This window comes from Trachinotus anak, unplaced genomic scaffold, assembly GCF_046630095.1.
Source record: "Trachinotus anak isolate AG129_WGS33_773 ecotype Australia unplaced genomic scaffold, CSIRO_AGI_Tana_v1 ptg000005l, whole genome shotgun sequence".
Lineage (NCBI taxonomy): Eukaryota > Metazoa > Chordata > Actinopteri > Carangiformes > Carangidae > Trachinotus > Trachinotus anak.
The window spans coordinates 25379643-25405411 of NW_027273856.1; the positions used below are offsets into that span (position 1 = coordinate 25379643).

General features: G+C 41.7%; 1 protein-coding gene across 6 annotated transcripts in view; it reads right to left on the minus strand.

Annotated features, from left to right (window-relative positions):
* Positions 1 to 25769, minus strand: part of sash1a (SAM and SH3 domain containing 1a) — a 228528-nt gene that overhangs the window by 37522 nt on the left and 165237 nt on the right. For 4 of the 6 annotated variants that reach the window (XM_071479305.1, XM_071479301.1, XM_071479300.1 and 1 more), the window contains exon 2: positions 4549 to 4677. In XM_071479305.1, the coding sequence (XP_071335406.1) occupies positions 4549 to 4593 (45 nt within the window). In that variant the 5' untranslated portion in view covers positions 4594 to 4677. Of the gene's footprint in view, positions 1 to 4548; positions 4678 to 13301; positions 13525 to 13605; positions 14303 to 25769 lie in introns of those variants that run through there. The other 2 variants (XM_071479302.1, XM_071479303.1) reach the window with 2 other exon arrangements.

The following is a 25769-nucleotide window of genomic DNA, read 5'->3' on the forward strand; positions in this document are numbered from 1 at the left end:
TACTGACTAATAAATCATACAATAAAATTACAAATATACCACTTGCTTTCCACAGGTGCTAAAAACAGCTATGCCAACATAATTTGAAAGTGATCTTATACCAACAAAGACCGCCGTCTGAGCATGTTGACTCGCGACGTTTCTGGGCAAAACCCTGAAGGTAGAAAAGAGAAATAAGCAGCAGAATTCACAACAGTTTGTCTTTATTATGCACTGTAGCTTTAACCCAGCTGAACTGACCCACTTTGTCGATCGAACTTCACACAGGCATTAGCACATTAACCACACTGTTCCTCACCTCATGACAAAACAAAACACAAGTCTGTACTTGACCCCCAACTGTCCAACTACTCAGCTAGAAAACCATAACAAAGCATTCCTGAGGCCTGCAGATCAGTCTGACACCAGCTGAGGCAAAAGTGCTTCAGTCATGAAGTCAACAGTGAGACCAACAACTAAAGAATTTTGGCCAAAGCATCAAAGGATTTAATCTTCATGACCTCTCTGTTTACCACAACTTCAAAATTAGCCTGAAGCAGGTTACCAAAGATACTGTTGCAATGCCTCATCATGGTTACAGCATGTACAAATGTGTTAAAAAGGTTTGTCTTACAACCACAAACTCCAAAACGATCCATCTTGATCTGTATTTAATACATGCCATTTGTTTAATCACTGTGGTTTAAAAGAGAGATGCTATCATCTAGTTTGATGTGTTCCTCCCTCGGCTATACACAATTATCCATCCCAACAACCAGTCTCTACACGTCTTAGATGGGATCCCTCCTGTAGTTTCTATGTCCATTTGGCATATTTTCACCTTCAGTAGAAAAGACAGTCATGCTGAACAATGTGACTATGTGGCTGTGTTGCCAACAGTTAAAGAAATGAAGCAATGTTCTAGTGAAAAGGAACTGAAAATGAGAAAGAAAAGACAGACAATTAGTAAATGCAGATCTGATAATGTGTTCTGGTCACCTCAGCTTCAAATCACTCTGTGTACAATGTATGTTAACATGGGAGTTAACCTTATAACAGCCTTTATTCCCAGAGTTTTCTTTATAGCTCCAGTTTGAAAGCTTTAAAATCCACCTCCTAAACTGGTGCACCTATTCTGATTCATAAGATTTGATATCTTCAGAGTAACACATGGAGCACAGGCAGGTCGGAAGTACTTGGAGGTCCTCTGGGATGTCTTTCCATCCATAAAAGACTAGAAAATTTACAAAGTTTCTGAAAAGCTGAAAAGAACAATGACAGAAACCTAAAACAAATTTAGAAGCTCTGTAATGATGTATGGAAATTAAATGATGTGTAAGTAAACAGACTCGTGCCTGTAAGCACCATGTTATTTCTAATGGGCTGAGTCATGGCTGATGTTTTTTGATAATTTGTTAAATAGGTGGAAGAAACAACTACAATTATACAAAATTACATTGACAGCAATTAAACCAGCAATTATCCACCACAAAGGATGGATCTGAAATTTCTAGCTCAGGCTAAAAGGTAATCTTTACCCTTTTGGCTGACCGTTCACTGACCTGTCACTTGAAACAACATTGTTTTGTTGAAGTTGCTGAACTTGTTGCTCCATTTCAATACTTCCTGTCACTTCCAACAATAAACCTTACGCATCACCAAATCAGCATGCCAGTGAGAGCCATCCAAACTCTTGTTGTCTATGGAAGCGCTGGGAAACTGTGCATCGTAGCACTAATCCATAGGTCACATTCCCAAAGGGGGATGTTTATTTAACTCCTTGTGTCCCTGTTACTCAAAAACTAACACGAAGATGCATAGAAATAACCCAGCTGAGACCACGCAGGAAGCGGGCACGTCGATAGGCATCTCTGAGAGCCTCTATCATCAGCTCCTAATAGGGAGACCTTCCCGGTGTCACCACAACAGACTTTGTTAATTGAGAGGCCCCTCAAGAGTTGGCAGACATGTTGTACAAGCGAAAACAAACATTACTGTTAAGTTCCACACATTTCCGTAAAAATGTTAATGTTGCAAGAACATTTCTCAAGAAAAAAAGAGCAAACAAAACAAACAAAACAAAACAAAAAAACTCAAACAGAAACCAAAATGTTCCCATTTTTGAAAAAAAAATCTGTACACTTGCCAGCCTGAAAGTCAACTTGAGAAGGTTTTGGAGAACAGAAAGTTAAATAAGAGAGCTTCTTCTTTCTCTTTGGTGTCGCCGCTCGGACCACAGCTAAACTATAGACACTGGGGCTTTCACTGGGACTTTTCTAAAAGCAAATTGCCAAATATGTTGTCGGCAGACAAGACAAAGTTAACATATTAAGTCAGACAGTCATCAAACTTTAACTTTACACTCCTTTATCTTGACCTCTGTCTCCTCTTATAGAGTGTGAAGACAAGGACAGGTCAAAGTTAAGGTCACAAGCCCATCAGAGACGTGAAAGAATTGAAGTTACTGTGTCAAAAATAGAAAAAAGCTGACCTATGGATCTTTATACAGACGAAAAGAAAGACAATGACCGGAGAGGGAGTAGGTCTTGTGGAGACCTGATTACTCTACCATCATCCTGTACCCTTTACAAGTGACAGGTCTTTCCCTAAAGGCCATGTCCCTCAGGAATGCCACTTGCTAAATGTCTCCCCATTAACGTGGCTCTTGGACATTGTGACCTTCTCTAATTATTTGCTATTGGCCCAGAGGGAGACGGCTGCATGACGCTGGCTCTCAGCCACTGATTTCTGGACACACTTCACAAGATACAATAGTCGTTTGCTTCTCTCTCTCTCTGACTGGGTGTCCATTCAGCTGTCTGGCCTTATTCTCAGTTCATCTGAGCCTCTTGTGATTTGCCTGTCTCTCTCCCCGTCTCCTCTTGTGTATTACTTTCACAATGTATTTCACTTCGTTTTAAAGATACTGCACCATAGCCTGAGACCATCAAGGTGTCCAGCCCAGTAGAAAAATGAAGCTGAAAACAAAAACATCAACATTGCCTAAGAGGATGAATTTTGTCTTCAACTACTCTTACCCTTGGAAACTTGGTAGAGAAAAGGCTGCTGTAGACTTGAATATTCTCAAAACCTAATTTTAGAAAAGCACTGTACCAAAATGCAAGGCAAAGGTCAGGCCATATAGCGTGGGTTGATAATACGCTTTTGAGAGCTCTCAATAAGGTGTTGTCTGACCCATATTCCTTCCTTCATGTTTTTTTTCCCTTCTCATCTCCTATATTTTGGTGCCAAACTTTGCAGAGTGGCAGGACAGCTGCAGGCTCTCACATTCCCCACTCCTCCTCTTCATTCCCCTCATCCTCCTCCCTTCGTCTTCCTCTGCTCACATCCTTATCCTCCTCCTGTGCTGGGCTTCAGGCTCAGGGCCCAGTCAGCTCTTTTCTCTCTTCTTCTACGCAGGCTGCAAAAATCTGCCCTGATTGCTTCCCCTTCCCCTGTTTTATCTCCTCAGGATGAGACTTTCTCAAACTACAAAACATCCAGAGGTAATCGTTATTACTGTGAAAGTCACGTGAAGGGAAAAGGTAGATTTAAGTCTGTGGCCACAGAGAGAGAACATTTAACCTTTGATCAGAGGCAAAATGCATCTACATATCCACAGCTATGATTTTTTTTTTATGCTATCCTATTCCTATCCGTCTCCTGGAAGCTGTGAGAACAGGATGTCTGTTTGCAATAAATCAGTTATCCATCCAAGCTATACCTGTCAGCCCAAGCAAAACCACATGTCTGTCTTCAAGCAGATGAGGCCTCCTATCAAACTGGAAAACCAGCAATGTCAGACAAAAATATATCAACTGAGACAATTTGGATGGGAGCTAAAATAAGAAAAGCTGAGGAGCAAAATCTGTGTGAGTCATGAACAGTTTTATTTGTGACACCTATCATCCTTATTTTATTTAAGTTGGACATCTTACTTTCAAGCAGATCTAAACTGTAACTTTAGTCAGAAAGGCATAATGAAGAGGCTTTTTTATATATATTTGTTTAATTGATTTTATTGATCCCAAATTACATTTTCTAGAGCTTCAAACTGATTTAATTCACCATGAATAAGTCATATGAAGTTAGCATAGCACTCCACACTTGCTCCGGTTTGTGTGTGCAGCACCAGCAGCATACCATCCTACGTTTGCTGGCAGCTTGGCAACCAAAGGGGTGCCCCACTACCCTACATCCTTGTGAAAAGGACCCCCAAAGTCCCCCATGAACCCCCAGAACACCACTGCATTCACATCCAGAAAAGGAAAAATGTCTTTGGTGAAAGGCTTAAACCTAAGTGCACATTCATATTCCTTCTGTTGCTGTTTGTCTTTGCCAGGTTGTTGGCTATGATTGTGGAAATTATACAGTGTAAAGCCACAAGACTGTTCTAAAAGGGATTTTTTTGGGGGTCATTATTAAAGGATTTGCAAAAAACAAAACAAAAAAAGACTCATTTGTCCAAAGCAATTTGTAGGCAAGCAAGATGAAATGACAGCTGTTTTTGGTTGCTGTACAAGGTTTTTCTTAGTGTGTGTGTGTGTCTGTGTCTGAACGTGCATTTACCATGTCAAGCTCTTGGGAAACTCGTCGTTTGCGCAGCTCCTCCATGCGGTCGCTGACGTCACTGAAGCAGGTGTTGTAGTACTCAGAGTACTCCTGGGCAAGGTCATCTATGTTGCCCAGAGAACCATCCTGGAAGAGAGGAAGAGAGGAAATGGTTCAGCCTGGGAAATACAACATCCTAAAAAAGGACAGCTGATAATCTAATTCGACAGAAACAAAAATGCTGTCATCTGCCAAATCTCCATTTGGATGACTTGTTATTCTCCGTTTACCTTCAGCACAGCTTTATAAAGCCACTTACAATTAGTGGTGTATGGAAGGTACCAGCGTAACTGATTTGGTGGGGCACAGGCACACAAACATAATCCCTCATGCATCGCCATTTCCTACACTGCCTCACACATCAACTAGTGCAAACTGAGAAAACATGCATGTATTGAAGCATGTTTTGTTCATATTCATCAACATTCTCCATACAAACAGAAAAAACTAAAAATACTCCTCAATAAAAGGTCTTTGGACCTTTATTGATTCTTATCGGGTCCCATTCAGTGAGTGTCTTTGGCGAACCATGGTTTGTCGCATGGTTTTGTCGATGTCCGGGCTCATATCTGGGATGCCCTTTACCTCCTCAGACATTCAATGAACTCCAAAGCAAACACACACTTCCTGCTAGCTGTAGTTTAGATCCGCACAGTTCCTGTCTTTGTCTGGTAGACATGTGTTTAGGATTGAGGGAGGAAGCCGTGCTTCAAACAGTAGGGAGCTCACCCAACAGAATATTCTTTGGGTATAATGCTGAAGATGGGCCTCCAGGTTACTTTTGGAAACATTCATAGTGTTGTGACTTCAGACCTGGCTTATTATGGAAACCAGACAGCAAATACAATTCATCAACACATGGGGTCCGATTATGCTAAGTTAGTTCCTTTTACATCAGACTGTGTTCCAAACCTGAACTGTATCTTTAAGTTGGGACATATGCACAAATGATCTGGGTTTTAGCCCTCTCAATTATCTGACTAACTTTATAGCTCTGCCATGAGACTAGAAAAAAAAATACAAACAATTAACTTATTTCTTGAATTAAGCCCTTCAGACTCTCTGCAGGATGTAGAGCAATGTCTTTTGCATGAAGGGTGAGAGTGAGACTCCCATCTCTCGCCTTGATCGAAATGTAGGCCATTCTGGCAGTGATGGCCAACTGCTGAATATTCATCAGTGTTGATCTAATCTGTGCCAGGCAGACAGCTAGCATTGAGTCACTGTGCAGGGTCCGAACAGTCTCTCTCAGTCTCTGTCTTTCTCAACCGGACTCCCTATCTGGGTGCCAGGCCACAAATGAATGGATCACTTTGAGTGTGAGTGAGAGTGTCCCACACACACTCACGCACACATACATATACACACACACACGGGGGTATAGGGCCTTCTTCAGTGATGGGTGTCTAGTCAGAGAGAACACACATTAGCATGCACACACATGCATGCAGGAGATTTCAAAAACATCAGACCAAAACAAACTGAAGCAAGCCAGTCCTACACAACACAGCTCAGTGGACAGAGTTATGAAATGCTGATTATTAATTGTGGAATGAACAACAAAACATGAACACACACGTTCTGTCTCAAAAGTAAAGTTTGGCTGGCTGTGATCTATCCCTCCTCCCACTCTCATTTCTTGAGAAATCCAGCTCTGGCCAGACATATGGTTTGAGATGACAGAGATCCCCGCTGGGAAAGCTCCATGAGCAGACACACGCTTTCCCCCTCATTCCTCACACTGACAAGAAAGCACGCTCTCATTACAAAGCTCCAAGATGTTCTAATCAACATACACATGCCATGACTGTGCTGAACTTTTTGCCACATCCAGAAGATAAGAATGAACCCTGTCCTGAGATTACACCAACTCTTGATTGCCAGTTCAGTCGGTGTTAACAGTGATAGATTAGTTGGGTCATAGCAGCAGAGTTAATTATCTAAGCTATGCCATTTTCTTGCCCCCACGGCCTGAGGGAACACTGAACGTAAACCTCGGCCGTGGACAGGTAAAGCTGCATGTGCTTTGCTGTTTTCAGATGGATGTGTGTCTGTGACCATATGCATCCCTGTGTGTGCAAACATTCATGTGTGTGCGTAGATAACTGAGATTCCTCCCATTCTCCAGTGGCATTTGCTCACGGGGAGTGCAACACAGCTGACCCTCATACCCCCACCTCCACCACCACCTTGTAAAGTGATACCGCACATGTTCAGTTATGCATATCCACTGTAACACAGCATGTGAAAGCAAGTGTTGCAAATGCCTTTTTGTGAATCACAGTGGGTGAGGGAAAGGGTTCAAACTAAAAAGATAAACCGATTGCTTTCTCAGTATGTCAGATTCACTGTCAACAGAGAAGCAGGAGACTGATCCACATTTCAGAGAGGGGAGAATCTGTCTAAGTGAGAGTGAAGGTGGAAGAGCATGCTGGATCTGACAGCGGTCCACACATCTAGTTAAGAAATGTGGGCAGGGTGGTGGGGGTGGAGGCTGGACAAGGGATGATTTGTGGGCTATCGACTAGGGCAGCTTTGGGGTGGAGAGAGGGATAAAACATCTGGAGTCTGGAAAGAGAAAACTTTCATCTACAATAGAGATTCTATGCATGAGTATTAAATCCATCACAGTCCATCTGACCTAAAAAACACAGGTCTGGTGTGTGTTAGCATACCAAGTGCACCAATAACCTTCAAATAAATTCTTACTCCTTTTCAATATCCTTTTCAATTCATATTACAAATGAACTGACTAATATTATAAACATCTAGTTTCATAGATGTTTGCAGTAGAAGCTAATACTGGAGCTGATGTAACAGTAACTCCACCCTGGATGTGAGGGAGGCCAACTCCCTATTTTCAGTTGAACAATAGCAACAATAGTCACACAAAACATACAAATACCGAAGCAAGAATGTGCAAGTGAGTTTGTGTGTATTTACAGTAAAGAGCGTATATGTGTCATTTGCTGTTCAAGTCCAAGATGTTGTCAGTTCCATCAAGATGGCTACTCCCAAAATGCAGCTGAAATGTGTCAGACCTCAGTGAAGAAAACTGTGCTACATGCCACTTCTGTTCCAAGACTTTGTGTAACTCAAAACAGAGAACAGGATAAATGTCAGGGGATAATGCGCTAGAAGACAGTTGTGAGAAGTGCTAGTCTGTGTAAAAGCTATCACTGTGAGTTAGTGACTGCTGTGATCAAAACACACATTACTGGTATTGCACCACAGTGGAAGACTATTTCAGTAATGTTTGATAGGATTGCTTCTAATCCATTACCAAGTGATTTACACAATATGCAACCTAGATTACCTCAGAGGAGTGGAGATGATCAGCACCCGTGCCAGAAATCAAACATTAAAAAATAGTTAGGAATGGAAAAAGCATGAAGGCCCAGCAGCCATTTCTCACTTAATCAATTAGCCATGGCATTCCTTGCATTCTTACTACTGCAGTGGTTTGTCTCAACAGACATTCACTGAGCCAATATGAAGTAGGATCAATTTATTAAAAAGGCTTGACATTTCACTTTTCCAAAGTATATTTATGACTAGTTAATGTACACTGCTTTGTTAACTACTGTGTCTGTCATTTTTATGTCAGTTACAACCCACAAACAGACATCATCTTGACCAGTTTACTCTCCATCACCACTATGAGGCTTGGGCCCCTATTTGATAATATTGACTATTGCGATATTTCCCACCATATGCAATATTTTTCATGATATAGGAAAACTTTTTCATTTTACTGCTTTGCTTACTGTACATTGTACCCTAACATGTAACAAATAAAAACTTTGAACTGCCGTTTAGTGGCAACATTGCTTATACCTGAAACTTAAACTACAATAATATTATTATATATTATTAAAAAAAACACCTGAAACATAAACAACAACAACATAAAGCCAAAGTCTGAAAAATAACTACCAGGATGAAACCCGGTAACCCCTTTCATACAAAAACCCACTATTTGACAGTATTGAATATATTCAACCCATTCATTTTATTCATTACAGAAAAAGTTCCTGGGTTTTAGTTGTAACTATTGTACACAAAGTTATTCAAGGAAATCTGGTGAATATCTTTCCTGAGGATTGTCATTTAACACTTCCACTTGGAGGATCTTGCAGTGTTCGCCTTTACATTTCACTAAATAAATACCTTGAATACTACAAAGCATCTGAATGGCACACCACTAAAGCCATCTCTTGTAAGGTTATTAAAAAATTCCACAGCCAGCATGCAAGGCACTGATAACATGGGTCTCCTTGCATGCTTAGGAATCACTGCCAAGGTGCACAGCTAATCTCTCAATCAAGTCACACTCAATTCAAGTTTTTCACATCATGTTAGATGTGTCAAAGAAAGGGCTTGTTTATTATAACTAGACAGAAAGACATTCTGGAAAAGCTAAAAGCCATTAGCTCTGGGCCTAACATGTTTGCTCTGGTTTCCTTTGAGTCCTTTGGACTCACATTCCTGTCAGGGCTGTTCATCATACTGGGGCTTGGTTACGTACAGGTTCAATAGTGGTGTACATGGCATTAGCTATTGTTACAGGGCTGGCCTTGTGACTAACCCATTCTCTAGGGGAAAGAACAATGACAACAGTTTACAATAGAGCCATGCATCTGATGTAATGCTAGAATGTCAGTAGTATGATCACTTTCAATTGCTACACAACCTCAGGACGGGAGCGGCAGGTTGAAATTGCCACCAACTGGCTTGTATTATGTTGCATTGTACTAAAGTTTCATCAAGAAGTGAACCAATAGAATTGTCCAGATTTACCCCTGAGTCATGGACACACCAGCTTAAAACCAACCCGCAAGAGATCGCCTGTCCAACAGTCCCCACACAACTCATCATAAAAGTAACTGATCCTTTACTCCGCCCAGCCCTCCATCCACCCATCCAATTCCAGTTCCTCCAGCAGTAAAGATTTCACCAACCCCATCTTTTTCCCTGGACTGGTACAGTAGTGCCACTTTTCTGCCAACCACTCATTGGAAACAGCAGAAAGATAAAAGAAGTCAGATATGACAAATATGGAAAAAGATAAGAGAAGACGGGTGGGTGAATAAAATCAAAGGGGCTGTGCATGTGTCATGTTGCATCACCCAGATGCAGTTATTCTGAAAAATACTGAGGGTGCTACAGTGGAGAATTCCACAAAACATAGAGCCAGTAAACGTCTGACTAAAAGATGTCCTGTTAGTCATGGGAGCCACTGGAGGAAGACTGTCGAGGAAGGTGAGGGCAGGGGCCACAGCCCAACCCTTTTAGAGGGCTTCCTGAGGATATCCGTGGCTTGAACAGAACAGTGCTCTGCCATCCCAGCAAAGGAAACCTGCCAGATCTCTGAGTGACCTCAATAATGAGACCAGTCAGGGAGGGGGAGCAAAGGAGAAGTCAGCTGAGTTGGACAGGGCAACAATAGACAAAATTAGGCTATGATAGACTGTAAGAACATTACTGGCAAACATATAAAGTGGCCTATCCAATCATGGTTTTGCAAAAAAAGGACTGAAGCATATGCTGCCACTCTGTATGAAGTGTTATGTAGGACGAAGCACATACAGGGATCATCTCATCTAACCATGTGTTTCCCAGACACAATCAATAATTGTGTCTCGAGAGCAGCATCCAGTCCTTAGGTTTAGAGATGAAGCACTGTTTAATACAGTACACAGTATAGTGTTTTCCAAATGGACAAACTACCACCCACGCTGTGTGAAACACCACAAAACTCTTCAAACAGAGAAGGATTCCCTGCAGGCAAATAAAATATTTCCACAAGACGACCTTTCAAGCAAAAATGGGATGAGAGGTTTCTTTCAGACAAACTGTCAGCTGTCCAGGTTTGTGATCAGATCATCTAGACTGGGAGGGGGCACAGTTAGAAGCTTGTCCTGGTTGAAGGCATGTCTGAAAATCTACTCTGTGTCTCTCCTTCTTTATTGTACCGAGAAATACAAGAGTTATTCCAGATATAAGTGAACTACACAGACTCATAGAGCATTTGCCAAAGGAAATGCAATGGAGAGGAACTGGAATGGATTATATCAGAGATCTGAAAGTCTGTACGGATATATGCCCCCAAAAATATTGTACATTAAGGCTGAGACAGAATTCTCTGTTTCCAGTCAGGCAGTTTTATTGTGGCTCATTTAACATTCGGTACAGAAGGTTCAGATCTGAGGAAAACCCCACATGTCTCCAGTAGTGGGGTGAAACTAGAAGCAAATGCCCATTCAGATGTCTGTAAATCCAACCACTTAGAACAGCTATAGCTTCTGTGCCATATAGTCCTAAACTGCTTTTGACTCTTAATTAGCTAAAGGGCTATTTACTCGGCTTCACCCACAAATAAATGACTGACTTACTTAGGTATTCTTATTAAACACATTCCACAACAGCCTGCTGTGTATGGTTAACCTCAAAGACAGGGGCCTCTCAGAAAAAATACGGCACACTGAAGAGCCCTTTGATTTACAGTCGAAACACGGTGAAAACCTTTTTTGAATTTTAGAAAAGCCGAGGACATTATGTAGGCTCACTATTTGCCACTGGCAGTTTTAGTGCTCATCTGTGCTGTCACTTGAAGTTTAAGAGTTGCCCCTGAGCTTGACATGCTAGCTGAAACATATACTAAGCAGAGGACAGAGTATAGTAAGCATGTTGACCAGATCTGCATCAGGATGGATGTCTGTCTGAACAAGTATGTAGGCCTGTTTTCACGTGTGGGGAGCCAAGACTAAACACATTTACGACAGTGAGTTAAGTTGGGTCAACAGGCTTGGGGCAAACTGAAATTTAAAGGGCATGTCCATATAGGCTCCAAAGCAAAACAAAAGCCATTGAAAGTCATAGACCAGTGGTTAAATATAGTTGATCCATTTTGCTTTAATGGAGACATAGCGTTCATTGCGCTCAGGATACTCATCTCACAGGGTGCCTGAAGACAGGAGTCCTTTCACATTGTTAAGACACATGTCACCTTAAAGGGAAATTTAAGTGGGAATCTTAATCACAAGCAAAGACATTCTGCAAATAAATTAAATGATGTTTGACAAGCTGCCAGTAACCATTTACATGAATGATGACTGATCACCAGAAGTCCATTCACTTTCAGAGAAGAGTGACCAACAGAAAATCATCCATTATCATGGCTGTCAACCACTTAGTTCTAGTATGAAAAACTGACCTGTTGAACTTTTGAGTTCGACCAAGCCAAGAAGATCAAGTTCTACACTTTTACACCTCTAATCTGTCTGTATGGTTTTGTGAGAAAATAAGATGGTTACAGCTACCAAGCCTTCCCAAGAATCAAGACATCAACATGTAAAGTGATACATGGAACAAGATTCCAGTGAAAGCTGGGGTCAGTGATTTTGAAACAATGTGAGAGTGCGCCATGTCTGCTGAGACGCTGGCTAATGATTTTGAAATAACTTTACAGAGTACTTCAGGATGTTTATTGGCAGGATGGTTAATTACTCAGTGAATTACAGTTAGTCAAAGCTCTAACAATGTTGACAACAAAAAAAACTTGATATGGACAGTCATTAATTTTTACTTTAGTATCCTAGTGTATATTCTGTTTGTTTGCTTTAAGTTATATTATCAACCTGTGAAATCTTAAACTGTTTAAAGGATGATTGTTATTGACTATAAAATAATAGAGATGGATGTTTGTGACACATTATTGATGAAAAATAAACAAGTTCAAAAAGGTTGTTGCTGTTGTGTATGTGTGTGTCTTTTAGTTCAAGGGGAAAAATGTTAAAGATGAGTAGAGCTTTACAGACATTTGCCTCCGGAGCAATAAATCCGGGTAAATTGCCAGGCTGGGAGCCAGGTCTCCCACCCGGTGTCAGAAGACAGCGTCCCTCTCCCACACACACACACACACACACACACACACACACACACACACACACACACACACACACACACACACACACACACACTCCTGCCTTAAGAAACCATTCACATCTTCAATGCCAGACCAAACCAAATTAACACCTCTGTCTTTGGGCAGACTGGAAGTGACTGCAACACATTTGGTCAGCAGATCAATCAGATCCCACGGCCTGTAAAATCAAGACGGCTTTAGCTGCCAAACAAAGGAACAGTGCTGCAGAGGCATGTGGTGTTACAATATACAGCATCTCCAGAGTCACAAGCATTTAAAGGATCACACATGTAAGGCAAGGTAAAATCAGACTCCGTTTACAAACAGCCACTTAAAATGTCTTATAACCAAAAAGAGCTGAAACACTATGAGAAGTCAGACTTAACTTACATCATTAATATTCAAATTAACTAAATGTTAATCTTTTCCCCTAATCACCACAGATGAATCAGAGATTTGTGATCTCTGAGACCTTAATGTGTACTCCAGGTAGTCCAAAGCATCTATAATAATCAGCACCTCTACTCTCCATTTTTATATCCAGTCTACATTACACACACACAGCGAGTCTCAGCCTCAGATGGACGCTTCAGCAACAAAATCATATGCAACCCGGAGAAACATCTGAGCCTGTGGCAGTAAAGCTTAGGTGACCTCCTCCAGAGGAAACAAGCGGTATAGATGTTCACCAAACGCATAGCAGCTGCAGCTAGAACATGGCAGCACACGAAGTACACACACACACGCTCACAGCACAAAGGGCTGACCTCTGTGTATTACATACCATATTCTCATTCGAGTCCTCCTGCATTGAGGTCCGACCTACACACTAGCAGTCAGTAGCTAAACCACCTGAGTCCTCGACCACATGTGAAGTGCTGCTGGATTTGAAACGTGGTTTTGCGGGGACTCACTCACGAGTGATTTGCATGAACCGACTAGTTGGCTACACAATCACTCAATCGGCAAATCAGTGTCAACTTTGAGGATGAGGGTGAAAACTCCAGGTTAGTTGTGAGCCTATGATGTCAGTCTATGGTCGAGTCACCCCTCCCCCCCCAAAAAAAAACACCCCTAAAAAAACTTACCAGCATCCCCATAACGTCCGTCCACAGTTGGGAAAAACTGTCGGACGCAGCAGCGCTGTCTGCCTGGGGCTCATCGGAAGGCGTACCGGTCCCCTGATCACCTTCCATACTGTTAGAATAATTTGTGTTCAGTCAGACCAGTCTGGTGAAAAGTTTGAATCCAAGCCCACAGGCAGGGCCCTGATCACCAGCAGTAAATGAGTTGTTGGTGCCAAGGCTGCTCCTAGACAAAGTTGCCCTTGACGCACCGGTGAAATGCTCCAGCATTGCTTGGCACGATCCGAAGTTTAGTGCGTAAATTGCGTCCTGACATGTTTACGAAGCTCCCACAAGTCGTGCCTTGAATTCAAATAATGAAAAACCCCCAAAGGAAAGACAAGCGGCCTTGAGTTGTGTAGACCCGCAACAAGTCATTCGTCTGAAAACTTCCGAGCGGGTTGTTCCCTGCTCCACAGTCCGAACTGCACGGATCCGTGCCCGGGCACAAAACCAAACCCTCACACTGGGAGAAGAAGTTGTTAAAGTCGCGAAAAGTTTCCGGAAAGTTATCAGAATTCCTCGATGACTGACGGAAAACTGTCTGAACTAGAAGAGTGACGGGACATACGCTTATTTCTGTTAAGTATTTCGAGTGAGAGAACGCCCGGAGCACAGAGCAAATCCTCCAAACACTGCGCCTCCCCCTCTCTTCACCCGCCGCCTTTCTCCCTCTCTCTCCTTCTCCCCACACACTCCTCCCAACAAAACATTACAGCAGAAAAAAACACTTGTCCTGTGTCAGAAGCACAATGGTCGGGAATTAACTCACACCACTGACGAATCATTCATATCTCAATAAGGAGTTAATCGTAAGACTAATGTTTATGTGAGTTATCTAAAATAATTTTACCTTATGACACTTTTTCATTTTATTCTTATGGGAATTTTCGATACATATCACTGCGGCGTTGCAGTGACCACATTCTACTTAATGTGTCTTTATTTTTTCCTACAAAGGTTTTAAATGCTGAGTTTATAGTTAAAAGTCTTTATAGGAGTACAGAGGTCATTTAAGCCAAAAAACTTTTATCTCATGCTGACATGGCTTTCCACCAATACGTCTCTCCAGCCAGGGTTGAATGGGGATTGTGAACAAAGCACAGTCTCCACACAATTGTGTGAAAAACAAAAAAGCGCATGGGAAAAATGTTTTTTAGGGGGTGACGCATACTGTGCTGCATGTCTGGCATAAATCTGGACAAAATGCTGGACAGCAACAAAAATAAAAAAAAAAAAAAAACATGAAGCTTTGAATGTAACAACTTAATCTGAGTTACTTTTGATTTTGGATTGTTTCTCTTTCTCTCTCTCTCTCTCTCTCTCTCTCTCTCTCTCACACACACACACACACACACACACACACACATATAACACACTTAACACTGACAGAAGCAACAGCTATGTTCTCTGTGCTGCAGATCTCATTTGAATACAAGTAGAATAAAGTGAAACACATCATGTACAAGCATGAAATTGCACAGCTATCTTGTCTGATCAGGCGTTTGTTATGCTCCACCAGCAGGCTACTCTATTGTAATGAAGAAGTCCTGAGACTGCCTCTGCCTCTCCCTGTTGTTGTCAGAAGCACATTTTCTCAGTGCAGCAGCAGCTGCCAGGTCTTGTGACAGATGCCAGAAGGACCAGATAGAGAGAGAGAGAGAGAGAGAGAGAGAGAGAGAGAGAGAGAGAGAGTTAAATGTTAAATCACAGTTCCTCACTTTGCTCTCTTACTTGTGGTTTCAAGCCAATCTAAAATGCTGCTACACCTGCTGTTTACCAGATCAGTGTACAACACCACACACCCACACAACAGAACATGCATTTAAAAGTAACATTAGTGCAGGAAAAAGAACAGAGCAGAAAAAAATGTGAACTCCACATTCCTATCTGTAACCATGTAAAACGTGATCAGTTACAGAATAATCCCCAAAGCTGCAGCTTCACCTGTGGTGCAAGCAGATATGAGTGGAGGCCTCCTGTGGATTACACTCCCACAACCCTTTCACTGACGTATTTGCATTTTTATCTTATTTGTAATGTACATGATTGATGTGTGTACAATTTTATTAGTTTATTAAAGAGACATTTATTTTTAAGATAAGAGTTGCATTAAGACACAGCAGTTGAGCTCGTGACTCTGTCATTAGTTTTGCAGCTACTTGTTCATAAATTAGTTGGACAAGCAGAAAAGATTTCAATAAAGAATATAAATGTCAGCCTTGTGGTGGCACAAATGGAAAAAAAAAATATTTCCATATATTTCCATCTGGGCAAAAGTGGTGGATTTACTGCTTGCAGCCATACCGCTAACAATTTTGAAATTCATAGCTTTGTTCCTTGGCACAAGTTACTCCTCTTTGTTGGCAGTGATCATTACGTTATATACAATGTCAAAAGTGTGTGTAGGAGCAGAATGACTTTTACAGGCTTTGGATGAGCGGCAGCTGCTCAACAGTATCTTGCTTACAGTCTAAACACACAGAACACACACGCTCACACAAGAGCAGCCTTGTTGGCCGGCGAGTCGACAGCTCGGGGGTCTGCACTACTGACCTCGCATCTGTAACCCCAGGGTGACAAGAGCAGCAAGTGGTAGGACTCCTTGTGTATGCTGTCTGTACTGCCATGACATCATTGCTCTGTCCATCAGTCTTCCTGTTCCTACACAACGGTGACCATGTTGTGTTTTGTGAGGCACCACCCTGACCCACCCACCCCCCCTCCCTCCTTCTAGCCCAAGATGGGTGTTGGAAACCATCCCATTCACACTCATACACACAAACGCACACATACCCCCACTACTTTTTACGCACAAACACTCTTCCTGCCAAAACCCCCCTTACCCAAATACAAGACAGTGTGACCCCACCTGGAGCGCCTCAAACAGAGGGGTCAAACTGTTAATGAGGAGAGGAGGAAGCCTGTTGACTCAGTGCACACTCATCAAACACTGCTGGTGTGTGTGTGTGAGTAGACGCCAGCTTTCCCCTTCCCTCTTCACACTCAACTACTAATCAAGGTGTCATGTCGCCAGACAAGAGGAAACAAAAGTCGCTTGCTAGTTATTTTGCCAGTTGCTAGCTGCCAAATTAATACATTAGAGGGTCGACTGCTTTGATCAGATTTTTGGAAATGATTCCACAGGAACATTTGGCCAGAAATTAGGATGAAATGTGGGGCATATGAAGATCAAGAGGATATGCCTGCAACCAATTCACAGTGTCAATAAATTTGTCCTGAGGGTAGGATGTGAGAGCAAAACTTATTTCATGGTTCTAACAAATTATATAGGGGGTTCTCTCATGAAAAGGATGATGTCATGAATATAAATTATTCACATAGGTTACTTTGAACAAAGTCTTGACATCAATCAGGATCTAGTCCAAGTCCTGAGGCTTTCAAGTATGGTAGTTACTTTGACACTTTTATTTTCTTTCATCTATCGTCTTTCATCTCCTCTCCTAGCTACTATTCTATCTATTATTAACAATTTCATTGTCTTAGCATGCATCATTCTTCTCCTGTGCTGATCCTGCTGGATTCCACTGGGATGAGGGGAAAATTACACTGCATCATCAGGTTTGGGATGGAGCAGCAAAACCTCTGGAGTGCACAGGAGACAAGAAGAATTTACATCAGACATTCTGAAGCCGAATCAGTCTGGACAGAAGCCTATAGGTGCTGGATGTCCAACACATCACCATTACAACATGTCCCTTTTACCACTAAAAATGTTGCCTTTCCTAATTAGAAATACCCATATTCTTGAGGGTCAGAAAAGCTAAAAATGTACTGTACATGTAACTAAATCAGGATAAGGAGTAAAAAGGATGGCATAACAACTGCACAGTATTGGCAATGCCAAAATGTATTTAATCAGGTAGAACGATCAGGAGAATAATTAAGAACAGGTTGGAACAGATTAAGTGTCATCTCCTAGTCCCACCTGCAGAAAGAGGAGCATTGAAGGGCACAATGTCCCTTGCTGGCATCAGAACAGACATGAAGGCATTGGAGAGACCTTACCTCAACAATGAATCAACTAATCTCCCACCGAGTCCTTTCATTAACCACTGAAACACCCCACAGGTGAGATTATCTTAAAGACTCAGATAAACTTCTGTAGAGTTGGTAGATCTTCCATAAGTGCACTTGTCTTGAATTAAGGTGTATCACAGTGTGTCATTTCCTACTGTAGGTGACTCAGCGAGATTATCACGGAACAGTGCAGCGTGTCTAAACACACTCATAGGGGTGATGACACAACATGAGAGCAGAGAAAGGAGAGAATAGAAGGGAGGAGCACAGAGACCATAAAGGTGTGGGAGGACTTATAGGGTAGCGGATGTGTGATTCAGCTCTGTGCAAACAGTCACTTTATGAATATGTAAATACAAATCACACATCATCAGGTTAACAGGGGAAGAAATAATTAATAGAGGTTTGAGGTTCTTTGCCTCACAGTGAATAACAAACTGGAAGCCAAAGTCCACCAATCCTTTAGGCCTATAACTATGAGTAGTTAGGACTGAAGTGGGCAAGAGAGAAGAGGCATGAGGTGGAGAGGCACCCGGAGTCTGAGGAGAAAATGGAGATAGAGATAGAAAAAAACTGCAGATGGTGTTTAAGCAAGGCAGCGCTGGACCTCCCCTGATAGTGAGAGTGACCCTTCATGGAGGTCAGTGACCCCAGGCCTTAAAAATAGCCTCTGGGGGAGTCACGGACCATGCTGGCAGGGGTGATTAACAACATGGTGGACAGACATCAAGCGCACCGCCAACACACTTAAGGAATGCTATACATGACCACACAACACTGACGTGCAGGTTTATTGACGCTTTAGAATAACTGAGTTTTTCAGCATGCATCCTCTATCTTCTGAAGGTGGCAACTGGTAAAAATGTGGCAATTATCCCAAAAAATTGACATGTAACATTTTTAGGGTGATTAATGTTATACAGCCACATTGTTTATTCAATGGCATATACAATGGTTTAAAAAAGAGTGCTAAGTAAAAGGTAAGTATATCCAGTAATTTAATCTCTTACTATTGAAGGTACAGGTGTGTTTTTGCTCATATCTTCATTTATAACATTTATTTTAACACTATGTTTCAATACATCTTTTTTCAAATTAACATATAAAGGTTTATAGCCAAGCCTTAATTGGATCGAGTGTCCTGAACCCTTATCTCTCTCTTCTCAGTGTGCTTTCTCTTAGTGAATAATTGGGATGGAGATTTTCACATCATTAATTCCTCTTAGTCAATGGGTCAAAGGCCTGACAGTCCCCAGGCATTTTCTTTGAACCAATCTGGATGTGAGCATTTGTTGTCTTTATTTATCTATGTGTGCATGTGTGTGTGTAATGTGTAATAAAAAAAATTAAATAATAAAATAAATAAAAAAACTGTTTGTATGTGGGTGATGAGTAGGCGACCAGGCCAGCCCCATTGTGCTTCACACGCCGCTGACTCTTGTGTGGGAGTTATCACACAAGCCCAATTAGCATGACAACTAATTACTGTTTCCTCGGTCCCCCTCCCCCAGCTACGCAAGTCATTAAATTAAATCAACACAGTGGTCTCTCCACAGAAAACAATGCTTTAAGGGAGTAATAATGAACGCCTGACGCTTGCTGTTTGTGTTCTTTGGGTATTACTTTTCATAGGGTGGTCAAGCATAACACTGGAGTCTTTTGAAAGCTGGGGGAATGTTAACTTCCAATTTCAACACAGGAATTACCTCTGGGCTAGAGGGGGAGAGAGAGAGAGAGAGAGAGAGAGGGAGGAGAAAATAAAGAGGAAAACAATTGATATAGTGTGAGACAGACATATGCATAAGCAACAGGGAGAACACTGAGAACAACAACTGAGAACAACAGCAAAACATAGATAGAGAAAAGGAGACGGAGATTTGACTGGGGTGTGAGGTTCATGTCATAAGCAGCTGTTTTTGTAGCACAGTACACACTGACTGTCAAGACTTCTCAAACAGCTTGTGCAGTGTGCAGTATGTCGGCAAAACAATGAGTATATGGGGGCAACGCAGAATGCAGCACAATATCCCGTGAGGTTGTCAGGATGATGCAGGAGTTCAGGGCCGAGAAGAAATAAACAATGTTTATCAGTGTGACTGAGGTGAATCGATGATAAAGGGCGATTCAGGAGGTTCTCAAGGTTCATAGCAACATGACATCTTTGATACCACTGTCACTCAGACAAAACATTTTCACTGGAATTCACTCCAGTGCTCACCTTTCACATTCCTCATGTGGAATTTAATGGAATTTGACATTTAAGACGTTTGTATGTGTTGGCTTGCTCTTATTGAATTGTGTGCTCTCCAGCCCAATGGCACGTACCTGTACACACAATAAATCAAATCACGCCTCCCACAGACACAAGTATTTCCAAGCAGCGTTTGCAAGTAGTGACCCATGCTTTCACTAATACAGTGATAACTGTAAAACCCTTTCATGTGCTTTGTCTTGAGAAAGAAAAAAGCTAATATAAAAACAAGGCATATTTCTGCTAAGCCCTGGATTGCCAGATTCTCCATGCAGTGTACGCCTCCGTGGCCATGTGGTAGGTGATTATGTTACACTATTGTGTGTGTGTGAGTGTGTGAACTGAGATTCCAGCGTGTTTTAATCAAGCGCGACTGAAAGGACAGATGTTGCTTTGGATGTGAGCGAGTTTCCAAAGGTGCGAGCAGCTTTGTGTGAAAGGCCAGAGTAGACAGTGTTTTGGTGCTTTTGAGCTCGGTGATTATTTGCAGGCGGGGATGTGTGTATGAAAGAGAAAGGGCCAGAGAGGAAGAATAAATAGTTAAAATGCTCTTCACAGGTGTGCTTGAAAATAACAAGAACAGAAGATAAAGCGTGTGCGTGATTGTTTGTGAGAGCGAATGAGTCCACAGGTGCGGACAGTGGAGATGTGTTGGTGTCACTGCAGATGGAGGTCATGAGACTCGGCTGGCAGCTGTGTTGGTGTCAGAGTGGCAGTGCCAGGCTGATGTCTGTCCAGTACAGCTAATTCTGTGTAATGGAGCTCTGTACTAGAGCTCTGTACTGTGGCAGACCAGTTTTACAATATAGAAAGTGCATGTGATTGGTCTACAACCAACCATTTTTCAATCCTGGATAGAATACTACTAAGTCCTCCCCAGAAAGAACTACTGTTATTTCAAACTTATCAAAAAAAATCCTCTTAAGTAAAACCTTTGGCAATCAGGAGGGTACATCTTTTGTGGGCAATCTAAAAACTACTAAAATGTGCCTTAAATCTCAAAAACAACCCAGAATACTTCCTTCTTAGCCTGATTAGATAGAGTGCTGTTTCAGATTAGATTTTTTGCCACAAAAACACTGTTTTGCTTCACTGGTCTCTTGCTTATCAGTGTTGCTCATGTTTTGCTTTCTTTTCTTCCACTTTCCTTAACTCTTTCAAAATGTTGCTTCCTCTCCCTCGTGTTTTCCTCCAAGTCCCTCTGTCTGAGAATGAGGCCGTAAAAAGGGACATAGTAGTGCCCCCTGCTGATGTCAAATATACTTACAAGCCACAGAGCACAGACTCTCCTTGCCCATGCAGGACACAGGAGTGTCTATTAAATCCTTGTGTACATCCTGTTATGTCAAGTCAGCCGCTTTGCCATATGTTAGCCTCTGAGCTAGATACAGTAAAAATAGGCTTGGCCATGATGTTATTAATGACCATGTGTGTTGTGAACACACTACATAATTATCCTCTTCAGTTTTATCCCGAACTCAGTTTTATAGTACTCACTACCAGTTTATAGGACACAAATACACACTCAGGAACACAAGCATACATGCACATTCGAGCTTATACACTCACACATGCAGAGATAGGGTGGCTGTGCATTTACTGTACAGTTCCAGTGCTAACAAGACAGTAGCCAGTGGGGCTCAATAAAGATTTTATAGGCCTCTTTCTGCTTTGTTTCTCTCTTCTCTCTAAACACTCTCACCTGTTGCCTCAACTGATGTCAAGCACAGAGTCAGACACAACATAAAGAAGGATAACAGATGTTGGTCTAACATGAAAGTGTTTAACTCAAAAGCAGATTTTGGCACTGTTAATGCCTGTTGTGCAAGAGGTGGGTCTTTGGAATCTGGACAATTGCAATTAAAAGGAATGTTGTTTTTTTTCACCTTGACTTGAGGAAAACCAGAGAACAGACAACATTCAGTTCCTACAGAAGCACAGAAAGACAGAGAGTCTCTTGTGGAGTGTGGTGTGAGAGGGAATCCAGTTCTGGAGATGCCACATTATCCCTGGCACACATACGTAAACAGACTCAGATATACACCACACACTCAGCAGCCATGCACTCACTGACACTGAATTATGAGCTGTTTGTCTATATAAACTGCAAATTATATCTAAAAATACATCTAAACCACAGTCATAATCTTTCATACAAAAAAATTTCACACATTGAGCAATGTATCATGAGCATTTACAGCTTCACTTTCCAAGTAGATTTATATCAGACTGCTTGCAGGAAAGGCTGCAGACATGTCTGACATTTGGTTATGTATTAGATGTTATAATAACTTATTCCTCGGCCAGCCCCAGGCTGCTCTGTGGTACAGCCTTCTATAATCACTGTCAGTACTCACACAGCCATCATATATCTCACACACAACCCACAACTCATGATCTGTCACACATACTTGGCCATTTGCACATTAGATGCAAATAAACGACCATGTTAAAATACATGCTGACATGCAAAAAAAATCTTTTCCTGACTCACAACAGTGGTGAAAATCTCTCTGCATTGAGGTTTTGTGTTCATCCACTAACATATTATTCAACTGAATCCCAATGCTCTGTGCTGTTAGGAGTTACACCAGTGTGTTGTTAAAGATATTGGAGTGCATTGGGCCAGAACCAGAGTTAAATAGTTTCCCCATACTATAATTCAATTTCAAGAGCCAAAGAAGGAAAATTGATCTGACTTTCTGCCCGTTTCACAAACATAACCACTCAGAGTGCAAACCTCCACCGTTAACCTAAGTTGCTCACAGCCTGAGAAATAGTTCTTATGACATTGATTGTCAAATGGAATAATTCCTGTAAGCTGTAAACACTCCCTCAACATTTGGAATTCAGTCTCAGTTTATTTCATTGTTACAGCCACAAATTCCTTGGCAAAGGGCCTATCTGCCTCCTGAACTGCCTAGAAATCCATTCTCAGATATCCTGCTGACATAGACAAAGACTAAGAATAAATCCCATTTATTGGTAACAGTGGATTACATTTACATTTCATTCAATGACCACAAGCTCAAAAAAATCAGGAGTCTGATTCACTTTGAATCAGTTGTAAAATGCAGTCTTGATGTACCTCCACTTTTCAGGTACCACAGAGTAAATTGTTGACTTGCTCTGTACAACTGGCTACAAACTCCGGATTTAACTGTGGTCTGACAGCATGTACCGTACAGTATGTGGCTTTGGCAGAGCACATTATATAAGCCCTCCCTACTGACATCATTAGTTAGGACCAAAGTTGAACCTTGACCACAGCACATTCAGCTCCTTTCACATCGTCTTCCCAATAATTTATCCTTTCTGCTTGTGCTTCCTCTTTCCACTATCCATTTCTGACATCACAGTGGGAGAAGTCATTTTCAGCTTGTACAGTCCATGCATCTTTTGGTCACTCAATTAAAGGAAGTTCTTTGCAAACAGCACAGATAACAGGCAGTGAAGGCAGCCAACTAGCCACTGCGCCTGTGTCTCATTCCTCTCTCTGGTCACTCTGTGTGTGTGGGTGCATGTAGCACAGTCTCACTCTGTCTCTGTCTGTCTGTCTGTCTACACGAAACTCAACCACACAACACACAAACATAGTGCAAGCTCAGCTCAACCACTGAAGCCCTCCATTTTCACAGGAATTTCCCCCCATTTTAGCCCAAAGGATCCTGCTTACACTGACAAAATATGAACCCAGCGGCAGCATCGAACCACAAAAACACAAAACAAAACAAAACTTGTATACTTTCCTAATTACTTAAACAGGTTCACATGGCGGTGTACAAGGCTCTGGTCAAACTTGTGGATTGTACTCTCAAACGTATAAAACTGATGCTCACATGAAGAGAAGGATGCAGAGACTCTTTTTGACCTCCTATGGTCTATTAAAGCTTGGATCTTTGAATTAAAAAACCAGGAGAAATACTTGAAAGTTATTATATTCACCCTGCAAGCAATTTAGATTAAAATGCCTTTGCTCCTAATCTATTCAACCAAAGTCAACAAACTTTCATCAAAACAAAGTCAAAAGTAGGGCTGGGAATCAATGCAAGTTTTTGCAATACTAGAGCTGAAACATTACCCAAATTTCAGTACGGATACTAGAACAATATTGTTTTTATTTGATACAGAGAAGCCAAACTTCTTAAACATGAAATGACAACAGGCAGCTCTACAAAAACGCTGCTGAAATTGGCAAAATGTTGATTCATATAAGTAAACAACAAGCATTTGATGCCAACTCTCAGTTATTTCCGGTACCAAACAAGTACTTAAAGTTATTTGATAGGTAATCCTAGTTATAACCTAAACTTTTCCATAAATCATTGCAAATAATAATTTGAAAACGTAGCAGTCACTTTTGCTATCTGAAACATTTCAGTCATCACAGGGATGACTCACATTGTGTTTCTGTGTTGTAATTGGCTGACTCAGAACCTGTGAGGTGGTAAAAGGGCTTAGAGGTTACTATGGCAATGTTCCGATGCTTGGCATAAGCCGTGGTGATGGTTGCTCCAGCCTGACGAGACCTCATTACAAGCTGGTGGGGAGCCCTGTCTGAAATCTCTGGTCCAAACGGTCGGTCACAACCAATTAACACACCTTTCTGACTCACTCTGTGTAACTCAGTCCCTGTGTTGCTCTCTGTTACCCATGTCCCCACAGATCTGTGCGTTTGACCCGTGCCAACAGGCGAATACACAACAACAACAAACAGCAAATAACCCCACATCCTAGCTGAGAGATGAAGCAAATGTAGCAGTTGGCAGCCATTAGCTTTGTGTGTTTAATCACTGTCCTTCCAGTTTAGGTTAGAGGCCGGCCAATGCACCAGTAATGAACCTGCTCCAATGTCCCTTCACCCTTCTGGAAGAGTGGAGCTTCTCTGGAGCCAAGTCGACTCAGCGGGACCAGAAGCAGTATGAAGGTTAACAAGCCCACTGAAATTAAACACAGGGTGAGTAAAATTGAGTGTGGGATACATCCCTGCCTGAGGTAAGGACACAGTCCTAAATAGTGGATTCCATGTTTGACCAATGTTTGACCGGACTGTATGACTGTGTGCTTATTTGGGCAAAATGTCACATGGGTATTTGTGGTGGTGGCTGTAACAACAGGAAACAGGAAACATGTTATAGGGCCACTATTGATGGTTATTTCCATTATCTATGCATTTTTGATAAACTGATTAATAATTCAAAGTATTACATGTAAGAAGAATCCTGAAAATTACACTTCACAATTTCTCAACCCAATTTGATGCCTTCATATTGTTTATTTTGTCTGACTAACAGTCGTAAACCCAAAGGTATACAATTTACAGCAAATCCTCACATCTGAGAAGCTGGAACTGTTTGTTTATTGTGCTTAATTAATTCCTTTGATTATCAATTATGAACATTCCTTAGATTCCTTTAAGTATCAGTGCCACTGGGCTAGTGTAGACTGGTGGGCTAGTGTTTTTGAGGACAACTGAGGGACTGAGTTGGATCGATCTGACGAGCTGCAAAACGTGGAGAAACACAGATAGAGAAAATGAGCAGGCAGGGCAGGGATGGTCAGAGAGATGAAGACAAGCTCTGGGTGCCTGGAGGACAAACACAAACTCATACACACACTCACAGGAGGCCTGTGTTGGCACAGGATTTTTTGCTGCAGGGCATGGTGCTCAGTCTCTGCTGGGTGAAAAGATATAAGATAAAGGATATTCTGTGGTGCAGAGCTGGCATATAGCCCAGAACCAATGCTACATTTACCTTCTTTCAGATTATCATTCTTATTCTGCTGCATTATCTCTCAACATCATCAGCATGTTTGATTCTACTGCAGCTGTTAT